Consider the following 23,478-nt stretch of genomic DNA (forward strand, 5'->3'; position numbering starts at 1 on the left):
TCTAGTTGCATTTTAAAATACTCAGTTTTCTTTCTTTTATTTTTATAGATATCAGCATCCTGAAATTCAACAAAATATTTTGTTTGCTTGAACAACATGACATGATTCTAAGCGTCCGACACATTTTGACCTTGTTACTGATGCCTGTTGATGTATTTTGAATTCCCCAAATGCTGATAAGAGCTAAAAGCGTGAGAGCGTGATGATTTTGGAAAGCAGCAGCTACTTTTTAGCACAGTTTGGTCCCCAGACGCCGCAGAGGAGTGTGAATGGGTTCTCTCGGCGCTGGGTCAGTCGGTACCGTTCCTCATAAAGGCCTTAAAGTGCAAACAGACCCTTAAATCTGCCCACTGAACAGCGGCCTGACAGCCCTGCATGGGTGAGCCAAAGTTAAGATAAAGAAAGCTGGATATATGTGAAGCCGCTTTTGTTCCGAGCTCCTTCGCTTGGAGCCAATGGGAGTCATTATTTCACCAACTCATTGTTATGTCATTGACCCCATGGAAGAAGGGCCCTTTAATTTCACCATTTATTACTCCACCAATATTGTTCGGGTTCCGCCTCAGAAATAAATCTGTCTTTTCTCGAGTTGTTTTAAAGCTTTGTACGCCACTCCCATCACCCTTTGTGTTTTTGGACACTTCATTGGAGCTGTGTGACAGCGGAGTGAAGGGCCTACATAATAATGTAACATATGGCTTCATTTGGCAAGAGTGGGTCACTGTGCTCAACTAGTCGTCCAACTAGTTATACTAGCTGTAGAGATGAGTTTTTTATTTTTATTTTTGATTTGTTCGTAGAAGTGCTTTAATTGGCAATAAAATTTGTGTAAACTTTACACCATTAAAGCACCATCAGTACAGTCATAGACATCCAGGTCGGTCGTGTAGTGTGTGTGCGTGCATGCATTGAGTATGTTTTGTGTGATATTTTATTTTTTAATTGGGAATTATTTTGTCCACTGGTTTTACATGTCATTTGTTATAATGTTTTGGTAAATCAAATCTCAAAATATATGTATATTTTGTCATATTCTTCAAATAATATTAATAATAATCAAAGTCAATGCAATAATATTAATAATAATGATCATTAATTATTGTTACAGTGCTCAGCATAATTCCCATTTTGAAAATTCTTGTCTATTTCTCAGTGATTATAGGCAACGTATTTTGGTGAATTTTTAAACAAAAAAAATATTACATTTAAAAAATATATAACAATATTATAATAATATTTAGTCACCAAATGTATTTAGAAATTTAAAGATAATACAAAAAATGTTTACAAAATTATTATTTTTTTTGCTTCTCTTTTTCTTTGGACTGTTATCATAAGTAATTTTGTTAGATAAGCTCCAAATTTGGCTTCAGTTCTGACTAATCTAATGTATATGCACAAATATAATATTGCTTAGCTTAAAAATATGATTTTTTTCAAGAAATTTATGTGAGGTGTTCATGTATATGCTGAGCAATGTTCATTCTTGTACGGACTTGCGTTGGAAGTCTTTTATGATTTTAGAGTTTTTAATTGTTTTAAAAATGAAAAGTGGTTAAATGAATATAATACATACAGTAATAAACATTTTATTCAGATTCAAAATAGAAATTTTATATGAGTTTTCAGTGATTTAAAAAAAAAACTAATGTGGAGTTTATTCAATTTATTATGTTATTTGATGAGAATAGTTAAATTGGTTATGATTGTTTTATTTTGTGGGCTGTTAAGTAATTTATTAGATTTTAGCAATGCATAGTAATGATTTTAGTAAATGCAGACATGAATGTTAATAATTGAAGTTAAATAATGTCGTATGTTTATACTGTTCAGAACTGTGTAGCGGTATTTGGCTAATAAAATGGGTTTGGGCGCCAGGGATGGAAAACCCCACAACAGTTACTCAAATTATTTCATTAATGAAAAAATAAAGTTTCGACAAACATATTATTTAATTAAGGAAACGAAAATCAAATGGTCTATCAACCATATCAATATATTAATAAAGGGAAACAACAACAACAATAACAACATAAAATAAAAAAAAATAAAAAAAAAAAAGCAAACAAGCTTTAAATTTAACCTATTTTAGGTCAAGTCATCATAAACCAAACAAACTTTAGTTTACCTGCCCAGGCACATTACCTAATAATACCCTTTTAATCCAATCAACGGGTGATAAAATATAAAATAATTTCCATAAAGATGTAAATCACTTTAAAATATGCAAAACCAATGTTATTTAAATTTACTCACTAATACTAATACTAATAATAAAAATGTCAAATGCAAAGTATTGAAAAATTAGAAGATAAATATTGTATTTCTGAATTTAAAGGCAAATTAAACAAAAATAATAATAATATAAGTATAAATTTAAAGGGTGAAAATTGTATATAAATAATATAAATATATCAAGTTTATACAGGAACTAGTTGTTATAATAACTGAAACTCCTTTTTTTTTTTTTTTTACAGTGCTAATATTTTACATTCCCTTTATTTAACTTGATAGCATAGAATGGGCAGGAAAATCTACTTGGATTTTTGCATTGCTTCTTCCTTTTATCAAAGATTGTGCTTTTACACCTGCTATTCTTCCAAATGAGTTAGCAGCATGTTCAGTTTAGCTCTTGATAATTCCCGGTTGTGTTTATTGTTTCCATTCTAGAGCTCGCTTGGTAATAAAACTGCCAAGTTTCGATAAGATAATCCTCTTATAAATCAAAGGGCTTTTCCCCCCCTTTTACCTGCCTTTTTCTGTTTCACTCAACCTTTCGTTCTCTGTGTTTTGGCTCTTTCCCAAACGTAGGTACCATTACCCAGTGCCTAAGGTATTTTACGTGCAGCTGACAGTGGGGAACAACGAGTTTATCGGAGAGGGACGAACTCGCCAAGCTGCCCGACACAATGCAGCCATGAAAGCCCTCCAGGCCCTGAAGAACGAACCCATTCCAGAGAGACCACCTCAGGTAACCTTTACTACTGGCCTGCTAACAGAACACACACCACCAACTTGATTTCACATTATATCTTACATTCACTACTTGGCAGATGCTTGAGGACTGCAGGATTGCTATTTTTGTTATTTATAATGAACGTATAGTGAAAAATAATGTGTATATAAAAAAGTGAGCTTGGTTTGTTTCTGATAGATGCCAAGGAGTTTGGTTATTATTTTTATTTAGTTTGAATTAAAACTAAAATAACTGAAACAAGTATAAACATTAAAACTATATAGCCATGTTAATAAAATTACTGACATTTTTACAAATTAAAATGAAAACAAAATACTTGTATCTTAAATTAAAGGCCGATACCACATACAGATACCACTCAAACAGTACTTCACTATATGGATGTGATGTGTTGTCCTACCTGACTTCAATGTCTTAGTATTAATTAGCTTAATGTTTTATATATTAATAGCTTAGTCCTTATAAACAATCCATTTATAAAATACATTATTAACGAATCTATAGGCTACTGAAGAATGAGCTAAACCGAATATGAAATATGATCCTTGTGATAATGATCACAGCTAAACAAGCTAGCACTCATTTTATATATAAACTATCAATAAAAAAATGAAAGAAATTTTAAGTAATGGAACATTATGACTACAGGCTAAATAAAAGCACCTTGTCAGAGCTGAACATCAATGCCCTGCACCACGCGCGTGTCAGTTTACAGCTTTTGTAAAGATCAGACAGCCTTTACAGATCACACAATCTCTATAAATACATTTAAATGTATAAATATTTTGATAAGTATCGTTAATGGAATATTTATAATGATATGATCTTGCTTTTGTTGCGCACGCTTTCTCTCTCTCATCAGCGGCAGTAGACACGCGCTGATACACAATACGCATCAAGATGAAGTGCTGAATTCAACGGGATCAGTTTTGCTACTTGTTGCTTATTTGCGTGTTGTTTCTTTTTTAAAATGCCTTTTAATTTTAAAATGTCTCAAGTTAATATTGGCTATCGGGTAACATAGTCTCCCTCAGAGATATTGGAGTTCAATAATGTGTTGCACAGTATTGACCCGTACCTCCCTGTAAGTTTACACACTGCATGGACTGTAGGCCTACAGCTCTGGAGTGTTATGAATTGCATGTTTTAAATGACAGCGAGGCATGCTACATTTATTTTTTGTTTTTTGTAAAATATACATTATAACCCAGTATACAGTAAAATAAAATTTTTGGCGCCGTATATAACCGTTAAGCTTTAATAGGCATATAAAATTTTTATTAATATTAAAACACATTAATACAAACTAGCCACCCTTTGATTTTTTTTTTCCATATACTTTTATCAATCAAAAAATTTAATGAATTGTTTATTTTGGTTTTAATTTTTATTAGAATTAATATAGTTATTAGGCGACACAACAGCTATTCTTCCTGTCAGCTGGTACCAGCCTCAGTTTTGCGACTTGGCGTCTGTATCGATGCCTGGATGACAGCGAGAGAGAGAGATGAGATCAGACCTCAGATTCATTGTGTGTCCGCACGTCGCAGTTTAGATGAGCCAATATTAAAAAATTGCAGTAAAGTAACTAACTTTTAATTCGATTAAAAGCCGAAATATTGCTAGACAGAGGAAGCAACTTTCGGTTTTGAAAGAGTGGCCTCAGTGATAAAAGGCGGGCACACACAGGATACACTCTTGTAGGGCTATTCATTATTGATTTTTTTTTAACATTAAGCTCATAATAATCAAGTCAAAAAAGATCAGCTGAACTTCGGAAACGTTATTCTTGCGGTTGCCTCGATGTTTGCTTTGTTTTTCTGCAGTTGGCTTGTCAATGTCGCTGCATTATCACTTCTGTTTTAATAAAAATAAGCCCACCTATAGTTAAACATCAAGTAGTTGACATTTTGATAATAAACTTAATTGTAACCAAATCTATGAAGTATCGGTAATCTGTATCAGCAGGTACTAAAATTTAAATACTCGTACTCGTATCAGTTTGTAAAAAAGTGTTATTGGTGCATCCCTAGAAAATACAATAGTAACTTTACAGTATTGAAAATCCTTTCTTGAGATTTGTCTATTTTAATTAATAATAAGTTTGTCTATTTTAATTAATAATAATATTTAATAATAAAAACATATGTAATAATTTATGTTGTTATGATATTATTTGCAGCAGATTTATTTTTATTAAATACTTTTTTCAAATATTTTTTTTAAACTCCCCCCCCCCCCAAAACATTATTTAGATAAAATAAAAAATATGAATGCTTCAGCTGCCAAAATAAATGGATACCAATAAAGAAATTCATGCTACAGTTCTAGCAAACAGTGAATTAAAAACAAAGCAAAATCACTGATTTTATATTAATTCGCTATAAAGTTTTTGACTCTTCTAAAGCATAAAAATACCATAATATGTTTGCAGATATTTAAGAAACATGCTAAGTGAACACATTTGTTTATCTGAAAAACAATACTAGAATCAGATATTCTGCTTTGAAAATGTTTGTTACGTGCTGGATTGCCTGTCTTTTGTTTTGGTCATTTTACTCACCCAACGCCAGTTCACCCAAATTATATTTCAGCACCCCGGAGAGCATTGGTGGAAAACAGCGTATTTCATTAAATTAGTCAGGAAGGCTGTCTAAGTGTGTGTCCGCGACCAAAATGTGACCTCCAGTCACTGTGGACAGTAGCAGACTCCGAAATGAGACACAGCTTCAGTTCCACATGAGGTGGTTATTAATTAGCAAAAAATATAAATATTTTCAGCGTAAAGATTAGGTGAGCAGGTTACATTGTAAGTCCATGTCCTAACAACACGCTACGTGATGAGATTTGCAGCAGTAAGCAATTTGACTGTTTGCACCAGACGAAACATGACAGAAAACTAAATACAGTCATCCAGAAGAACAGAATAGTGCACTTACTGCACTCCAACAAAATGATAAGGTTTATAATCGAATTAATATATATTAAACCTCTTTAATGTGCTTGCTGAATTCAATTTCAAACTGTTTATTTTATTTTCAACACTTGAGGTGAACTAACTGCTGCTGCTTTCAGTAGTATGGTAATAAATGTCTTGTAAAATGGCATTCAAACTCACATTGTTAGCATTGAACACTGAATAAAGCACATGAGGTGTACCTGAGGTGATCAGTGTCAGTTTTCTGCTTTTCAGATGTGAGAAATAGAAGACGTTTCATATATATCAATTCGAGGTGTTGGTTAGAATAAAAACTCCTTTTAATATGGAAAATATTTTTTTTATCACAGGCTGTTACTTTTAATAAAAACACGATTTAAATCAACCTTTAGGCTCGATCGCCAGTCAATCAGTGCTGTTGGTTTCGTCAATCTGGCAACCTGCGATTGCGTGTGTTTTGAACCAGGTGTCCAATATCTAGTTCAATCACTTGGTGTCAAACTTACACACTGCACCTTTAATGCACCTTACATTTAGTTGTACTTTATGATAAAGTATTTCTGTTGTACCTGTTTCAGTCATGATTTTATTTCATTTGCCATCATTCATTTCTTTGAGAACATTAAACATGCAAATCTATTTCATAAACTGCTTCACACATTTAGCACGGTTTATCAAGTTTCCTGTTGTTCAGTTTGTGTACTTGAAAACCCATCATGCTTTTTATATTCATAACCTGTTGTGAAGCAAAAGTGATATTGAGCCCGATGATCTAAGTACCGATATTTAAGACACGACTGTCCCATTTCCTCATCATCTGTCAACGTTCACCACATCTCCTCTGAGTTTTACTCTGTGTTTGCACATTGCTTCAGGCCATTCTTCAAAATACTAATTTCTCCCACCGGAAATCATATTACATCGTGCCCCAAATGCCTGGCATCCAGCAAGGTTATTTAAACCGCAGTGGCGCCTCTGTTGTTTGGTCTTGTCCCCTTTCTGTCTCCATAATTAGGGCTTTGTCAGACGCCTCTTCCGTGTATTGCTTTACAAATTGATACACACAATAGTTGTGCACACCTCAGGGCAAAACTGTGTTTGTCTGCATGTCTCCTTGCTCATGTACCAGATCTGAAAGCTCCAGCACTAGGATCAGGCTCCAATAAACACACACACACACACACACTCACACACCCACACACACACACACACAATAGGGCTCTTTCACATGCATTTTAGACTTTTGTCTTTTCAAACACTGATGCATCCTCCCTCGTTTAGAATACTTCAAATGCATCACCATTTTAGTGAACGAGAGTTTAGTATACAGTAGTCAACATTAGAAAATGTTGAACATTTCAAAATTGTTAAGACAAGTTGTTTAAAAGTTTTAGGACAACTTTGAAGAAAGGTTTTGATCTACTTCAAATTTAGTTGATTCCAATTAATTACATGTGTTGGTGGATCTAATTATTCAATTCAGTTAAATATATGTTATTACTTTACAAAAGCAGAAAGAGTTAAACGAACACTCCACTTTATTGAAAACAGGCTCATTTTACAATGCTCAGAGATAAATTGGAATTATTTTAGGTGATTCCAGGTCTGACGGGAGCAGTTTTAGCTTAGCTTGGCATAAATCATTGAATCAAATTAGACCATTAACATCCTGCTCAAAAAAAACAAAAAACAGAAGTTTTGATGATATTCATATTTAAAGCTTGACACTCATTACATTGTGTACTGAGACCAACTTAAAGTGCTATTTTCTAGGTTGATATTGTAAGCTGACAAAATATTATATGCTATTCCTTCTACACTAATAAAGGACTACTAAGACATTCAAAGCATGGGATGGGTCCTCCTGGCGTGGCAGAGTTAATCACAGCTCCGATACAAATCTCTGCCATTTGTTTACAGTAACCATGTACTTTTCACCATACACAATTAATCTGCTTGTGATCTTACTTCCTATTACTTTGTCATGTTCGGTGTCATTTGACAGTTTATGATTTAAACAGTGTAGTGATGGAATCAACAGAAACATTGATTGATTGTACTTCAATATACAATATATTTACTATTGTTGAGTCATGGCCGGAGGAGAGTATGTTAATGTTCTTCTCCCCCAATTCATCTCCTTATCTTTGCTCTCAAGTTCAGGTGGTTTTGGTAGTTGGTTTTCACACGTTTAACTATGCTTTGCTCAGGGTATAATAAGGAAAGATAACTGTTGATCTGAGAGAATGGCTTTTACTCTGCGTCTCCTGCACACCGGTGCGTACCCTCATATGTTAACACAGGGAGTTTCACTGTCCTTGTTGCTCAGCAGTGCATTTGTTACAGCTAATTTCTTTATACAGTATGTTAGTTTGTTTCATTCTATTGTCTGTATATTTAAACATGTAACTTAATAAACAACTTTGCCTACTTTAAGGCATTTAGATTTGTGCAATTTAGACATGGCTGTAGCAGGTACACTTTATTCTTAATTGCAAATTTTTGTCTTATTTTTATGCCAAATATCTAAAATGAATTTTAAAGTAATTTCTGAACAAGTAAAAAATGCACTGCAAAAAAAAAATAAAAAATTCTTACAAAAAAACAATTTGTTTTTTGAAATGTTAAAATTAAGGTAGGTTTTTAAAAAAAAAATAATAATAATAATAATAAATATATATATATATATATATATATATATATATATATATATATATATATATATATATATATATATATTGACAATCATATATGTGTCCCACACTGCTAAAACACTATTAGGACACATTTCAGTAAAAAGGGAAAATTGGTTGTTTTTGCGTTAATTCAAGCAAATTCGTACTTCCGGTTTGAAACTAATTTTTGAAGAGATGTAGTGTATTCCAGCATATAGACTGGACGTCTGTACCTGGGAGTACCTTATGACATCTTTAAGTGTGCTACATTAATGCATGAGTAAGACTTTGTTCAGACGGCAGAGAGAGACAATAATTATTTGGTCGTCAGTGTTGCTTTTATAATTTGCTGCAGTGACATTTTTTTTTTTTTCATAATATGAGAGCGCAGTTGGACTCACGCGTGGATTACAGTGCACGAGACATGCCATAGAAATACGTGTCTAAGGACATTGTTTACTCGAGAGCTTTTCACATCTGGAAATGGTGAAATCCGGATTTGCCGCTCGTCTCCATTTAATAAAGACGTGAATTCAGTTTGTGTTGATTGTCCTGTCTCTACAGATTTGGTAAGTGAGCGACTAGTGGTCTTTGTTTAATCAGAGGCAAAGTTAGTTCGTATCATCAGCAGTACTCTTTCAGTGTTTAAAGACGGACCTTAGTCAAATAATTACTAAATTAAACTTTACCGTACGTTAACATCACTACTATATTATGAACTGAAAAGTCTGCTGCAAATGTAGTGTAAACGTGTAAGCACCACAACTAAACTTACCGTCGTGGAGGATTTTCGCCACATTTTGTGACAGGAATAATGCACACGACTTTCTGACGCTACCTACCGAGTGCATCTTTGAGGAAAGTTTGTTTTTACTTATCCCATTGGAAGATTATTCAGTCTAGTGATTCAAATGAAGACAGAATTTTAACTTTCATATAAATTACCCTTTTGAATTTGTGAATACTTAAATTTTTAGTTAAAATAAATGCGATAGTGTTGTATTTAGCATTGTGATTTGTATGCAGAGTGTATCTTTACAATCTCAATTTAAATGTACTTACTGTAGCTTGACAAATTAGAACCTTTTGCAGTAATATAGCTTTACCACTCAACTTATACAGAAGCATGCTCCCTAATTTAAAGTAATCCATTGACAATAGAACAAGAGAAAGAACAAAATGTTCTGTTTTTTTTTCTTAATTCTAGTTTGTTTTGTCCTAAAACTCTGCAGTAATATACTGTAGATACAGCTAATATAAAGTTGAGGTCAAAATTGTTTGCCCTCCTGTGAATTTTTTTTCTTTTTTAAATTATTGCTCAAATCATGTTTAACAGAGCAAGGAATTGTTCACGGATTTCTGTTGTAAATCTGTTTAGGGTCCATTTTATAAGCCCCCTCAAGTGATATATATTTTTTCAATTGTCTACTGAACAAACAGTCCCTACTGTGCATTCACATCGTAGGCAGCGAGACCGTCAAAGTTATCTCTGGCCACCTTGATGACAACACTGTCTGCCTTAACTGCAAATTCATTGATCTTGTATTTAATTGGGGCGGTACAGCTTATCAGCAATTCAGTTACATTCCCACATAAAAACATGCTTTCTAGTGTGAAAATGTTGCAAGCTTTTTATCAAATTTATTTAACAAATGAAAATCAAGCTGTTGCATATGGTATCTTTGCTCCACTAAGTGGAATGTGTCCATATGTCTGAAATATTCTAAAGCAGCAATACTGTTTTGTATTGTTATATTTAGCATGAGATCACATTTTAAGAACATTAATGCACATCAACTTAATAGAAACTTTTTTAAATTTATTTATTTATTTATTTACTTTATTGTTAACCTATCTAGTTAAGTCTTTAAATAGCATTTTAAGCTAAATACTACTATTGTGAAAAATGTCTAGTATGATATTATGGCATCAAGGCAAAGAAAAAAAAAATCAGTTATTAGAAATGAGTCATTAAAAGTAATATGTTACGAACTTTGTTATTTTTTCTTTCTGTTACACAGAAACTGGGGAGAAAATATACAGGGGGCTAATAATTCAGGAGGACTAACAATTCTAACTTCAACTGTATGCCTTTTAAGACCTGGCAACTGGAATGCGCCATCTCAATTTTTTAAACACTACCTGTGTTCTTTTTTTCCCTCTTTGAGAACTGAAATAAGGACACTTACGCCATTGTTAGAGAACAAGAGCCAGTGTTTGTGGCCCAGCTGACTTTTATTGTCAAGCACACCATGTTTTCCTTCCTCTCAACACGCTCATAAACTCACAAAGCCAATTGTTTACCATGTGCTAACAGGCAAACGAGCGCGTGCCAGAGTTGTAGAGGGAATAAAGCGTGCCGCGGTACGTACAGTAAGCAGAGCTCTAAATAATTGGTAAACAGATCTCGCAACGCTCCTCTGTACCTTTTAAAGACTGAGTAATGGTCCTGTCCACTGACTGTCATGGGACGGTGTGCTCAGTGACCGCACACTGCAAGCAGGATATCTCCAAGATTAAGATTTGCTGACAGAAAGGCGGATTTTGAGGATTTTTCAAAGAGAAGCAGATGATTAATCCATCAGAATTGTTGCTTTTTAATTTGCCCTATTTAAGGGATCAGACTAAATGATGTTTGTAAGATGTTTGTTTAGAATCAGACGCTAATGGTTTGTTATTTTAGATTAAAAGAAACCTAAGGGTTTGCTCTATTGATTCAGATGTTTTTGATACTTACGACACATGTGCCTGCAAAACTAAACATGTGCCTGACTAATCTGTTTGTTAAATTTAGAGTCTGATAGAGTTGAGTGCTAAACAAGTTTGTTTTTGGAAATTGTGTGTCCTATTGTGTAGCTCCTCCTATTAAAAAAAATTGCCAATAAAATTTGGATTTCTGATTAGTTTGGCAAGAGCCTTTTTGGAAATTGTGTGTCCTATTGTGTAGCTCCTCCCATTAAAAAAAATTGCCAATAAAATTTGGATTTCTGATTAGTTTGGCAAGAGCCTTTGTGCAAATCTGAAATCGCAGCTATAACCTCATTTGCTATTCCCTACATCAATCAGATAACATAGTCCACTTGAAAGAGTGAATGAAAATGCGTGAGTGAATTTGTGCACTGACTGTAGCTGAAGGGATGCTTTTTTTATGCTCTGATGCTTGGTGAATCCCTCAGATAAATTAGATTTTTAATTTCTTGGTCAAACCTTGTGATAGATACTTAACCCTCGTGTATTGTTCAAATTCACCACCCTTTCATTGTGTTTATGGCTGTTATTGCCCCATCGATTTTCATTAAATTATGATTTTCATTGCAAAGCCTTGACCCCAAATAACTTTGCATTCTTGATTGTTGATGTTTTTCCCTTTTGGGAAGAAGTAAAATGTATAATTACTACTATTGATCATAAGTTGGAAGCATTGGCCCCTTGGATAGGCCTGTGTAAAACAGATTCTTTATTTTCTTCTTTATATAGAGTTCTATGGAGTAAAACAACTAATTATAGTGTGTGTGTGTGTGTGCTTAAATGGACTTACTAATGTTTTCTGAGAGCTGAGCTGCTTATTTTGGTTTTCTCAGATGTATCAAGGTAAGTGCACAAAGCTCTCTCTCCATGACCGACACAAGTAATTACAAATTTTACCTCTTCCCAACAGTGAAAACCATAAACTATAAAGCACAACTATAAAGAATGCATAATGATATGGTGTCATGGCTTTGCAATCAAAAAATGTTGTTATAGTGTAAGTAAATGATACAAAAACAGCCACAAATCTAATGATAGGGTAGTAAATTTGCCCAGAGTTTATTGTTGAAAAATTTCAAAGTATTTTTCCAAAGCATGTCTGAAAATAAGACTTGTCACCCAAAAGCACTCAATTTGTCAAATTTTGATTTAAAATCTCCCCAGAGTAGGGCCTGGCAATTAATCAAAAAGTAATCTAAACTGACATTCAGAACCTAAAATTGATCTAATATTTCCACGTCAATGGGGGACGCAGTGGCGCAGTAGGTAGTGCTGTCGCTTCACAGCAAGAAGGTCGCTGGTTCGAACCTCGAACCGACTGTATCTGCGTGTTCTCCCTGCGTTTGCATGGGTTTCCTCCGGGTGCTCTGGTTTCCCCCACAGTCAGAAGACAGGTGGTACAGGTGAATTGGGTAGGCTAAATTGTCCGTAGTGAATGAGTGTGTGTGTGTGTGGATGTTTTCCAGAGATGGGTTGCGGCTGGAAGGGCATCCGCTACGTAAAAAAATGCTGGATAAGTTGGTGGTTCATTCCGCTGTGGCGACCCCGGATTAATAAAGGGACTAAGCCGACAAGAAAGATGAATGAATAAATGATTTCCACGTCAGTTTATGTTTTCCAGAAGGCTGATTAATACTTCTGCAGCCACATCTGATCTCGGGTCAAGTCTGATGGACCTTCCCTTGAGCCTTACCTTGCACTACATTGACAATGACTGGAAGCTATGTCAGAGTTGCTTTGAGACAGCATATTTTCCATTACATTGAAGTTATTATTTACATTAAAATATATTTGTTTACAGAAGATTCAAGAAACGCACTGCTTAAAATATCATTTTAATATTATTATAATAAGAGTTATTTTATTTAGAAGAGATACTGCTTATTTTCTACTTTTAATATGTAAATCATTGAAAATCATTTATATTTGTTTACAAATCTGCAATAATAATAATTTTCCAAATCTTATTTATTTCAAATTTTAGTTACATTTTTTGGTTTCAGGCAGTGTGTGTTTTGATGTGTGAGATTTACTAAATAAACATTGATAGTAGATAATGTGCGTTTTCTCCAAATTTTTTTAAATCAAATATATGCACTCTTCATTTAAAAATCTCTCGCTTGTAATTTGTGAGCATATTTACTGTACAAAACCTGTCAGTGAACTATAAGGGCAAAAAAAAAAAATAAATAAATGAAATAATCAGTAATTTTTTTTGGGGGGGGGGGGGTGTTGTTGTTGTTGTTGTTGTTGTTGTTGTTGTTGTTGCACGCGTTCTGATCAGCTGTGTTGTCGCGCGCCTACTGAAGGGCGGGACCGAGGGTGTGCCGCATTGCGGGGCCACTTTTGATAATTTTAGAAGGGCACTTTCTATCCAAGACTAAAAAGGGCATGTGCACTGCACAGGTTGAGCCCTATGTGTGCACGTGCCTGCCCAGCATAACAAGGGTTAATATTTGATTTTTGTCATGTGTACACATTTACAGTTTTTTTTTTTAAATATTACTCTGCTTTTATTTATCCATTAAATGTCATAAAAACTTGGCAATCAGCACAACAGATACATTCAATTTAAAAGAAACATGTAGATTGTTTTTTTGCATTGCCTGTTGATTTTGTTTTTTGTATCAATTTCATTCATTCATTCATTTTCTTTTGGGATTAGTCCCTTTATTAATCCGGGCTTGCCACAGCAGAATGAACTGCAAACTTATCCTTCATATGTTATACGCAGCGGAGGCCCTTCCAGTTGCAACCATCACTGGGAAACATCCATACACACTCATTCACATACATACACTATAGACAATTTAGCTTACCCAATTTACCTACACAGCATGTCTTTGGATTTGTGGAGGAAACCAGAGCACCCGGAGAAAACCCATGCAAACACTGGGAGAACATGCATCGATTTATGTTCATTTAAAGGGGTCATGAAGTGCCTTTTTTCATTATTTTGTGCTATTCTCTGTGTATTTTTCCAAGTAGTAGAAGTAATGGGCTATTTTTTGTCCAGTTTTGACCTGGCTTATTGGAGAACACTGTTTGAATAGACAGATTTCAGTCTATAATTACTAAGATTGTTGTTCATGAATTCTGATTGGCTTACGGTTTTGTATTGAAACATTTTTTAACGGTGCCATAGTCCACAACCTGTCATTTTGGCAGATTTCCTTCAATACGAACTGTTTTTAGTCTAACAAGAATGTCTTGAGTTCTGAAACAGGATGTTTAAAATATAATGACCTTTTATACATCCGATAGTCAAACAACTTAAAGGGACAGTTCATCCAAAATTAAAAATTCTTCAATTCAATCAAGCTGACTTGTTTCAAACGAGTTTTATTAAACCAGTGTTTTTTTTTTTTACTTAATTTGAAGAATGTTTTAAACTTTTAACCCTTGACATCTACAGTAGAAAAAAAACTATGGATGTTAATGGTTACAGGTTTCCAACATTCTTCAAAGTATCTTCTTTTGTGTTCAACATTTGAAACAAGTCAGGGTGAACTGTTCCTTTAAGATTTTGGCTTTAGGATTTCTTCAAATGTGAATCGTCAAAACTTACAAAAACTACCATGTCCTGTTTACTGATACTTCAGGGAAATGTCAATGCTGTTTGAATGTTATAACACACAAGACAACGTCAAATTAGCTTGTGTCTTGTCAGATCAATTCAAGAAGGGCACACAAACAAACCTTCACCGTCTGTCAAAGTCTCACACTCTCCAGACCACCTGACGGCTCTCCAACCCAGACATCATTAAACGGCATTTGAATGAAACACACAATGACATCATGCCGTGTGATCGCTATAAGGAAGATACTGAAAACGCAGTATTGAATGTCTACAATAAAAAGCACTACTTGCTCAAGCACTCTTAGATCACACATACCTGTTCATGTATTGCATGAGAACACACTCTTCGTTCTCAAAAGAAATGCCAGTAGTGTAATAGAGGTGACCAAGATAATAAACTGAGGGGATCATATTTAAAGTCACCCTTTAGAACTTGTGTTGCGAGTACCATAGCAGCTCCTTTTATAGTTGATAAGATTTAAATTACTTTGTTTTTGGATCAGTTTGAAAGTTTTTTTTCTACTCACACAACCAAGTCACTCTCTATAGAATCTCAGTGGTTTATCTAAACCAGAAGTATCTCATTTAGACGAGTTACTCGAGAAACTGCAGTCAAGCGTTCACACTGACTCACCACCATCAGGCTTAAGATCATACAGTCTGTTCTTCAGATCTTCCTGGCTGGTCTTCTGTGTGTGGGATTGACGATAGTGTAGAGAATATCTTGGAGGAATATTTCCAGTACCTTGTTGAATCTATGCCATAAATTGTTGGTGATGGTATACACTGCAATTTCTGAATTCTCTGCAGTCTAATAATAATAATTGTTACACACAGTCACCAGCCACTTTATTAGGTACACCTTACTAGTTCCAGGTTGGATCCCCTTTTGCCTTCAGATCTGCCTTAATCCTTCATGGCATAGATTCAACAAGGTACTGGAAATATTCCTCCAAGATTTTGGTTAATATTTACATCATAGCATCACGCAGTTGCTGTTGATTTGTTGGCTGCACATCTATCATGCAAATCTCCTGTTCTAACACATCCCAAAGGTGCTCTCTTGGATTGAGATCTGGTGACTGTGAGGGCCGTTCGAGTACAGTTAATTCATTGTCATGTTCAAGAAACCAGTCTGAGTTGATTCACGCTTTATGACATGGTGCGTTACCTTGCTGGAAGTAGCCATCAGAAGATGGGTACATTGTGGTCATAAAAGGATGGACATGGTCAGCGACAATACTTAGGTAGGTTGTGGCGTTGACTTGATGCTCAAAATGGGCCCAAAGTGTGCCAAGAAAATATCTCCCACACCATTAAACCACCACCACCAGCCTGAACCATTGATACAAGCAGGGCTTGACATTAACTTTTTTGATCACCAGCCACTGTGGACAGTAGATTTCCAACATTACTAGCCACTCGCCATTTTCAGTAGCCACAATTTTCTTGTTGGGAAAACACATTTTATATGCATAAATTTGACTTTAACATGCTTAAATGACTTAAGTTAGATGTTGTGTTATATGTCCACATACCGCCTATTCAATTAACTTTTTGTTTTTTTTAACTTTACTTTAAAAAAACATAAAAAAACAAAAAAATAAAATTATATATATATATATATATATATATATATATATATATATATATATATATATTTGTCATGTATATAAAATACACACAGTAATCTGTCCTGACTAAAAGTCCCAGATCACCAGTTAACTACTCATAAACAGGGAGTAATCTCCCATCAAAGCCATGTTATTGTAAAAAATATAATTAAATCATATTAACAAAGCTTACTGTAAACAAAAGAAAGCAGGTGAAACACTGTGTTTGATAATGAAAGGATGATCTCTCACGTGCACACGGTTAATATAGAGCTTTAAATAATCTGTTCAAATAATAATTAAAATTAAAGCAGTGCCCGCTGCTGCTTACAAAAGAATGTGTTTTTTATCTTGAGCTCTTGAAAGCAGCAGGACTGTGGGTGCACGTTTATCGCTCTTTGTCCAGTCTATTTTAAAGAGATCAGATTGCACTAGTTGTGCTTCCTCTAGGCACAGTTGCTTTGCGCAAGTAAACAGGAGTGCGTGTGCTTTTTATCAGTCGCGCACATCACTCGCATCACCTGTGCGCGCAAGCCATCATCCTCTCGTTCGGTATTTACCTTCTTTCTTTTGCTCGGCCGAACACAGTTATTTTTGCTTCTCAATTCTAAGATCACATTTTCATGAATATTGGGCCATACTTTTAAGAAAACTACAATTTAAAAATGATTTCCAACCAGTCAAAGTGGCTAGTGGATGTGTCTGTCTAACCCGCCAGAGCTAAAATCTACCCGCATTTGGCGGGTGTTAATGTAAAGCCATGGATACATTCAGGATGGATCCATGCTTTTCATCCATGCTTTGATGTGTTGATTTAAATATTGTTTTTGAGTGTTTTTTTGTTTGTATACATTTGTCTCATGATCCTACTGCTTCAATGTATTGCCTCTGGTTAGATAAATAAATTTTTTAAACCTTAAACCCTAATTGTCTATAACTCTAAAATATGTTAAAAAAAATAATAATAATGTTTTTTACACTACTGTGCAGTTTTGTTTTTTGTTTTTTTTTGGTAAGCTGTTCATTTTAATGGGAACAAAATTGGAAAAAAACAAGTTACATTTACTAATGCTGTAAAATAAAATAAAAAATTAATTAGAAAAATATATATAAGATAAACTAAAACCATATTGTAGTATTGAGCAAATTCAAGTTACTAAAGGTTTCCTGTTTCTGCATAAAATGTAATAGCTTTTTTATATTGTTTTGTGTTTCACCTTTTTAGTGTTCAGAAGAGAAGAAAGAAACTGAGGAGAACAGCGATGCCAGCAAATCTGAGATCAGCCTGGTCTATGAGATTGCCCTTAAGAGGAACCTGCCTGTTAACTTTGAAGTAAGCAAAGCTATTTTTTTTTATTAAAAATTTAAGGTAATGCAACCACAATCGGTAAATTTGATCAATATTTTTCATTGATATAAATGTGACACTTGAGCACTAGAAAGAATAATTCTTCTCCAGTCTATAAAGGTAGAGAAAGTTATTACAGAAATGCGGCTTTACAGCTAGTCATTGATACAGTACACAAACAGAAAGCATCTAGCAACTTGTGAAATGCTACAAAGTACAACCGTACAGTGCATTCCAGTCGCTAAAAGGCTTTACAAAACAGATTTTTAGATTAAAGTCCATTAGAAACTCAAATGTGTTGATTTCAGATGGCAATTAAATTAACCCACAACCTCTACAGTTGTCAAAAAACAGTAGGTAATTTCGACTAGGGATTTTCACACTGGGTCATGAGGGGAAAACACCAAAATTCTTGATTTCAGGAACTACCTCCTATAAATAATGAAAATCCCTTGTGTCTCCTTGAGACAATTTAAATTCTGAATAGGGTTTTAGACAACCAAAAGAAGGCATCATGACATTTTTGGAGCGGGTTTGTGTTGGATTTTTAAAATTCTTTTTTAACTGGAATGTTTTGTCCCCTGCCCATCAAGTTGTTCCAATTTAATCGCCTTCATCCAGCTGAATATGCTTAGATATCCATTCATTTGGTAAATTGAAAATTGTTAGCTTCAAATACAGAGGATAAAGTGGAAAACCAATTATATTAAATGCCGGTTCTTGGTCAAGCTGTCAGCATCAGTTAAATCCCATAATTGTTATTGCTTAAAAGTGTTTATTGTGTAAAGGAAGGTGATTTGGGCGCCATTCAAAATCAGCACTTCATTAAATAACTGTCAGTGACACTTCAGATCAACACGTCAGATCAAACTTTCTCCAAACTCTCACAGTCTAAGGTCTCTATAGCCTCACTAGAACTGCATCCATGTTTATCTTAAATGATTTTCCATGGCTGTCTCCAGCTTCACAATCTGCAATCATCAGCTTGGCTTTTGGCTGATGTTCATTCTTCAAGAATCCGGTGTACTTGCATGCAATCTGTTCTTTCTAGGAAACTCAATCAAAGTGCATTTGGACACACTGTTGCTCTTCTTTCTTAAAAGTTTTGACTGCAAGTCATCTGTGAGAGCCTGGGCCAGTTTAATGTTAGATTTTTTCAGGAATTTTCTTCCCAGCTATTTGTAGGAATGGAAACGTTTTTGTTCCTGATTCAATTAACATACACTCATGGAATATTACAGTGTTACTATATATAAGAGAATGAAAGAAAATTATTTCTTGTTCACAGTTTTAAAGAATAAAAAATGACTATTCTGTCATCTCTATGATATTCTAGACTTGTATGACTCTTTTGCTGTTTCACACAGCTGAAGATATTTTATAAAATGTCCATGATTGAGTTTATGTGGAGCCACTGAAAACACCTGATCATGAGCTGCTTATGTGTAGGAAAAACTGAGTGAATCTTTTCTTTATTTAATAACTGACTTGCGCCTCAGAAGACAGTATGCCAACACGCAGTGAACGCGTGGTAGCGTTTGAAGGCGTCAGAGGCTGAGCACAGACACTCTTGGCAATTCTGGAGGTAATCATCTAATAAAACTAATGCTGGCGTTTTAGAATGATCAAAACAACATTTTCGATGTTTTACTGTGTGCTCAGCCTCCTCATTTGTCCATTTATACACATTTTTATCATCACATAATATCCTATTACATAATCACGACTTTTTAATGTTCACTGGAATTTGTTCGGTAAAAGTATTTCCATTGTAGTTTTTGCACATCTTTTGTTATCCTAATCAGTTATGCGCATTTTTTTTTTTGTTGTTTTTTTGCGCATCATGGTGCTCCCATCAACTGATTTTTTTGTTGTTATTACATTAATTTAATTTAATTTTCTTTTCTTTTATTTTTTATAATACGCATATCTAAAATAGGGATGGAAACGTAGCTATTGACTATGATGGAAACAACTTATTGCACAACACAGAGGCACCATTCAGTGATCACTCCTAAAACCTAAATGGATTTTTCAGCTTAAAAAAAAACAAAAGAAAGTACAAGTGATATATGGTTAGTGTGACATAAGAGTGAGTAAAGGATAGCAGAAGATCCATTTTGGGGTGAACTGTCTTTTTAGGTCAGCTTGAATAGTGTCTCACTTGTCCTCTTTATAATGTCAAGGACTACAAGGTTATCTACACACCTTTACCTTCTTTTTGGTGTCAAACTGAATCAAACAGATGCCAACTTCAAAGGGCAAATACATTAATCACAGTTTCTGTCATGGGTGACTCCTTACAAAGATAAAAAAGTGGAAACCCTTGCCAAGAACCACCCATTGCGTACATAAGTACCTTCCCTGAGGGAATACACATCAACAATCCATACAAAAGAGCTTTTCTTCATCATATCAGTCCTTGCCATTGTCCCACCCTGGCCTGGTATCCAGCCTTTTCACCAGGCTGAGGACACGGCGGTCTCACTAATACCGTATCTCCCCTCGCATCCATCGAGGAGATGAAGAATGATCAACCTCATGTTACAGCGATTCCTTCCTACAACTTGATCTCCGTTGCCAGTCATGCGAGACTAGAGCACAGACGGAAGAACTGGCCACCATCAGACACAAGAATCAAACACTTGTTGAAACCCCATCGCTGCCTGAGGATGCCGTATCATCTGTTGCAGACAACACTACCTCGTCTGCCGCCATGGAGGGAGTCGGGCCCTGGTGCCAAGACCTCCTTACAGTCCTCGTTCATCCGATGAGACTCATTCACTAACTGGAACTGACGCCCTCCTACCTTCAATGTTTTACAGTTGCCATGGAAGCTGTGTCAGGAGGCCAGAGATGTACATGGTCTGTTTTGACTTGTTGGTGGTGTACTTTTTTTCTACTTGTTCTCTCCAGCAACATAATTTAGGTTAACACATCATTAAAGTTATGACTTGGCAATGTTTAAATCCATAATTTCGTTTAATGCCAAAAATTTGATATAATGCTGCTGTAACTTGCTTATTCTCATGATTTTACATCACAATCTACATTGTAAAAGCGCTATACAAATAAAGCTGAATTGAATTGAATTGAATTTTTCAGACCTGGGTGACTTTCTTGTTGGAAATTGGAAAGTACATATTTTTAAGTATGCAAAATTTTAAGAAGCCATTCACAAAAAGCACACTTACTGTAAATGAAATTGTACTAAAAGTCGTTCACACCTCAATTATAATGATAAATTTGTAGAGAAATTTTGTTGGTCACTTTCAGAATAATTTTTCTAGCTAATAAGCAAATATTGTCAGCCGTTCAGAATCCATTGAAATACAAAGGGGTCACACAATTTAAAGCTAAAATGAACATTGTGGACAAACTTACAGTTTTATGTGAAGGCATAGCTTTTTTCAAATATTTAAAGACAATACCTATGTTTCCATCAAAAGAAGCTAATTAAATTTATGCGCATAACTTGAATATCACATAAAAGACATGCAAATAAAGCAGCGTTTCCATCTAATGAGTCAAAGAGAACAAATTTGTCACTTGTAACTAGCACCAAATATAAACATTAAAATTGTAATTTGCTGCAGTAGAACAAGCTGAGTGAATCTTTTCTTTGTTTAATAAATGACTTGCGCCTCTGAAGACAAAATGCCTACACGCAATGAACGGGTGGTAGCATTTGAAGGCTTCAGACGCTGAGCACAAACGCTCTTGGCAATTTTGAAGGAATTATCTAATAACACTAATACTGGCATTTTAGAATGATCAAAACAACATTTCCGATGTTTTACAGTGTGCTCAGCCTTCTCGTTTGTCCATTTACACACATTTTTATCATCACATAATCTCTTATTACATTTATTACATTATTACATTTTTTTTTTAATATTCAAACTGGAATTTGTTCGGTGTTTTCAATGTAGTTTATGTGCATCTGTTTTCCTACTCAGTTATGCACATTGTTTTTTCTTGCGCTTTTTTTTTACATTTATGTCCATCATGGCATTCCCATCAACCGATTCATTTTATGCGCATATCCAAAATGCAGGTTACTATAATCATGGCACATTACAGAGAAGGTACAAAGTCTATTAGCTTTTAGAATCTGCAAAAGTTATAAAAAACGTGATCATTGCCTGGTGGGTATAGTATGACTGTGATAGCTAAATTCCTTGTTTGTGAAGAATTCATGAGCTGGATTCACTGGTCAATGCGCTAGAAATGTAGCACGCAGAGGACATCTGCTGGTTACAACGTGTGATGCAAAAAGAAAATAAACACTTATTGTTTGGTGGTGTGTACACAAATATAGTTATTGCTATAATTATCATCCATACTGTGATGAGCTTTATTGTATTGTATGGACAAAAAATTACATACGGTGTCATTCTTATCCTTGTTTCTGCCAGAGATTATGCTAAAGTAAGTTTAATGTTAATAAATCTTATAATATGATATTTGTAACAGAATTGCAAGTCTTTTTTGTTAATAGTTGCATTACATTATCTTTATGACTCATCGTGGACAGCAAGGAGCAGTGATCCGCATTTCAAATTCTCTTTTTAAGTTATTTCAGTTTCTGTTTCCTATAAATTCATCATCAAAAAGAATCTTAAAGTTTATATCTCATTAGGACCCAAGTCTCTTCTTCCCTGGGAATTTCCTGTCCAACTTTGTAGCTGATTTGAGTTAGTTGTGTAATCGGAGACCGAATACAGTATACAGTAGATGTAACTCTGTTCTGTCCTAGCTAAATCACTTTCGGCTCATGGAATAGACCATGTGGGAGTTCCCTCAATGACAGCTTTTTCCTTCCTCCCCACACCTCATCCTCGCAAGAGAGCAAAAAATTGACATGCTGATATTTCCAAGAGGGAAGTGTAGCTGAATTTCAGCACTTCATTATGGAGTGATGCTCATAGAGGAATTCTTATGTAACATCTACGTGCGATGATCAAATGCATTCCACATCAAGGCCTAGTAAATATTGGGTTATGCCACTCTGTCAAGTGTGCGGGAAATGCACAGTGCTCACTTGTGTTCATGGGTTCCTGGACATCTTCAGATGAAAGCCCAGATTGTTGAGGATCAAAAGCTTGCAGATGAAGATTAATGATGTTTGTCCACACTTTCAGTCATTCACAATAACAGTCTTAAGCTTTAAAGAGACAGTTCTCCTAGAAGTTTCATTTCTCTCATAGTTTACTCACCCTCATGTCATTTGAAACCCAGATAGTTTTCTTTCCTCTGTGAAAGACTAATGGTAACAATGGGAACTGAGATGATCAACATTTAAAATGGACATTACCAATAAAGCAACTCATAATAAATATATTTGTATTTGTTTTATATAGATTATTAAAGTAGTGCTTTTTAATGTTCCATTAGTCAGTGTTAGTTAATATATTTACTAAGATGAACAAATAGTGAAAAGTACATTACAGTATTTATTCATCTTTCAGTTGAAATAAAATCGCTCATTGTTATTTCTTGTTAACTCATAGTGAATAATGTTAACATGCACACCTTTTGATGGTGAGCTATGATTGGTAAAATAGCAAATTATTAAATAAAATCACACATTTTAGAA

General features: G+C 34.6%; 1 protein-coding gene across 8 annotated transcripts in view; it reads left to right on the forward strand.

The window, feature by feature from the left end:
- The window catches only part of stau2 (staufen double-stranded RNA binding protein 2), a 222,974-nt gene that overhangs the window by 55,890 nt on the left and 143,606 nt on the right, over window positions 1-23,478 (forward strand). For all 8 annotated transcript variants that reach the window (XR_012399091.1, XR_012399090.1, XM_021470116.2 and 5 more), the window contains exons 6-7: window positions 2,812-2,971; window positions 17,757-17,864. Coding sequence is in view for 6 of the 8 variants with exons in the window: in XM_021470116.2 (XP_021325791.1) it covers window positions 2,812-2,971; window positions 17,757-17,864 (268 nt within the window). In the remaining 2 variants the exon portion in view is untranslated. The remainder of the gene's footprint in view (window positions 1-2,811; window positions 2,972-17,756; window positions 17,865-23,478) is intronic.

Source organism: Danio rerio, chromosome 24 (assembly GCF_049306965.1).
Source record: "Danio rerio strain Tuebingen ecotype United States chromosome 24, GRCz12tu, whole genome shotgun sequence".
Lineage (NCBI taxonomy): Eukaryota > Metazoa > Chordata > Actinopteri > Cypriniformes > Danionidae > Danio > Danio rerio.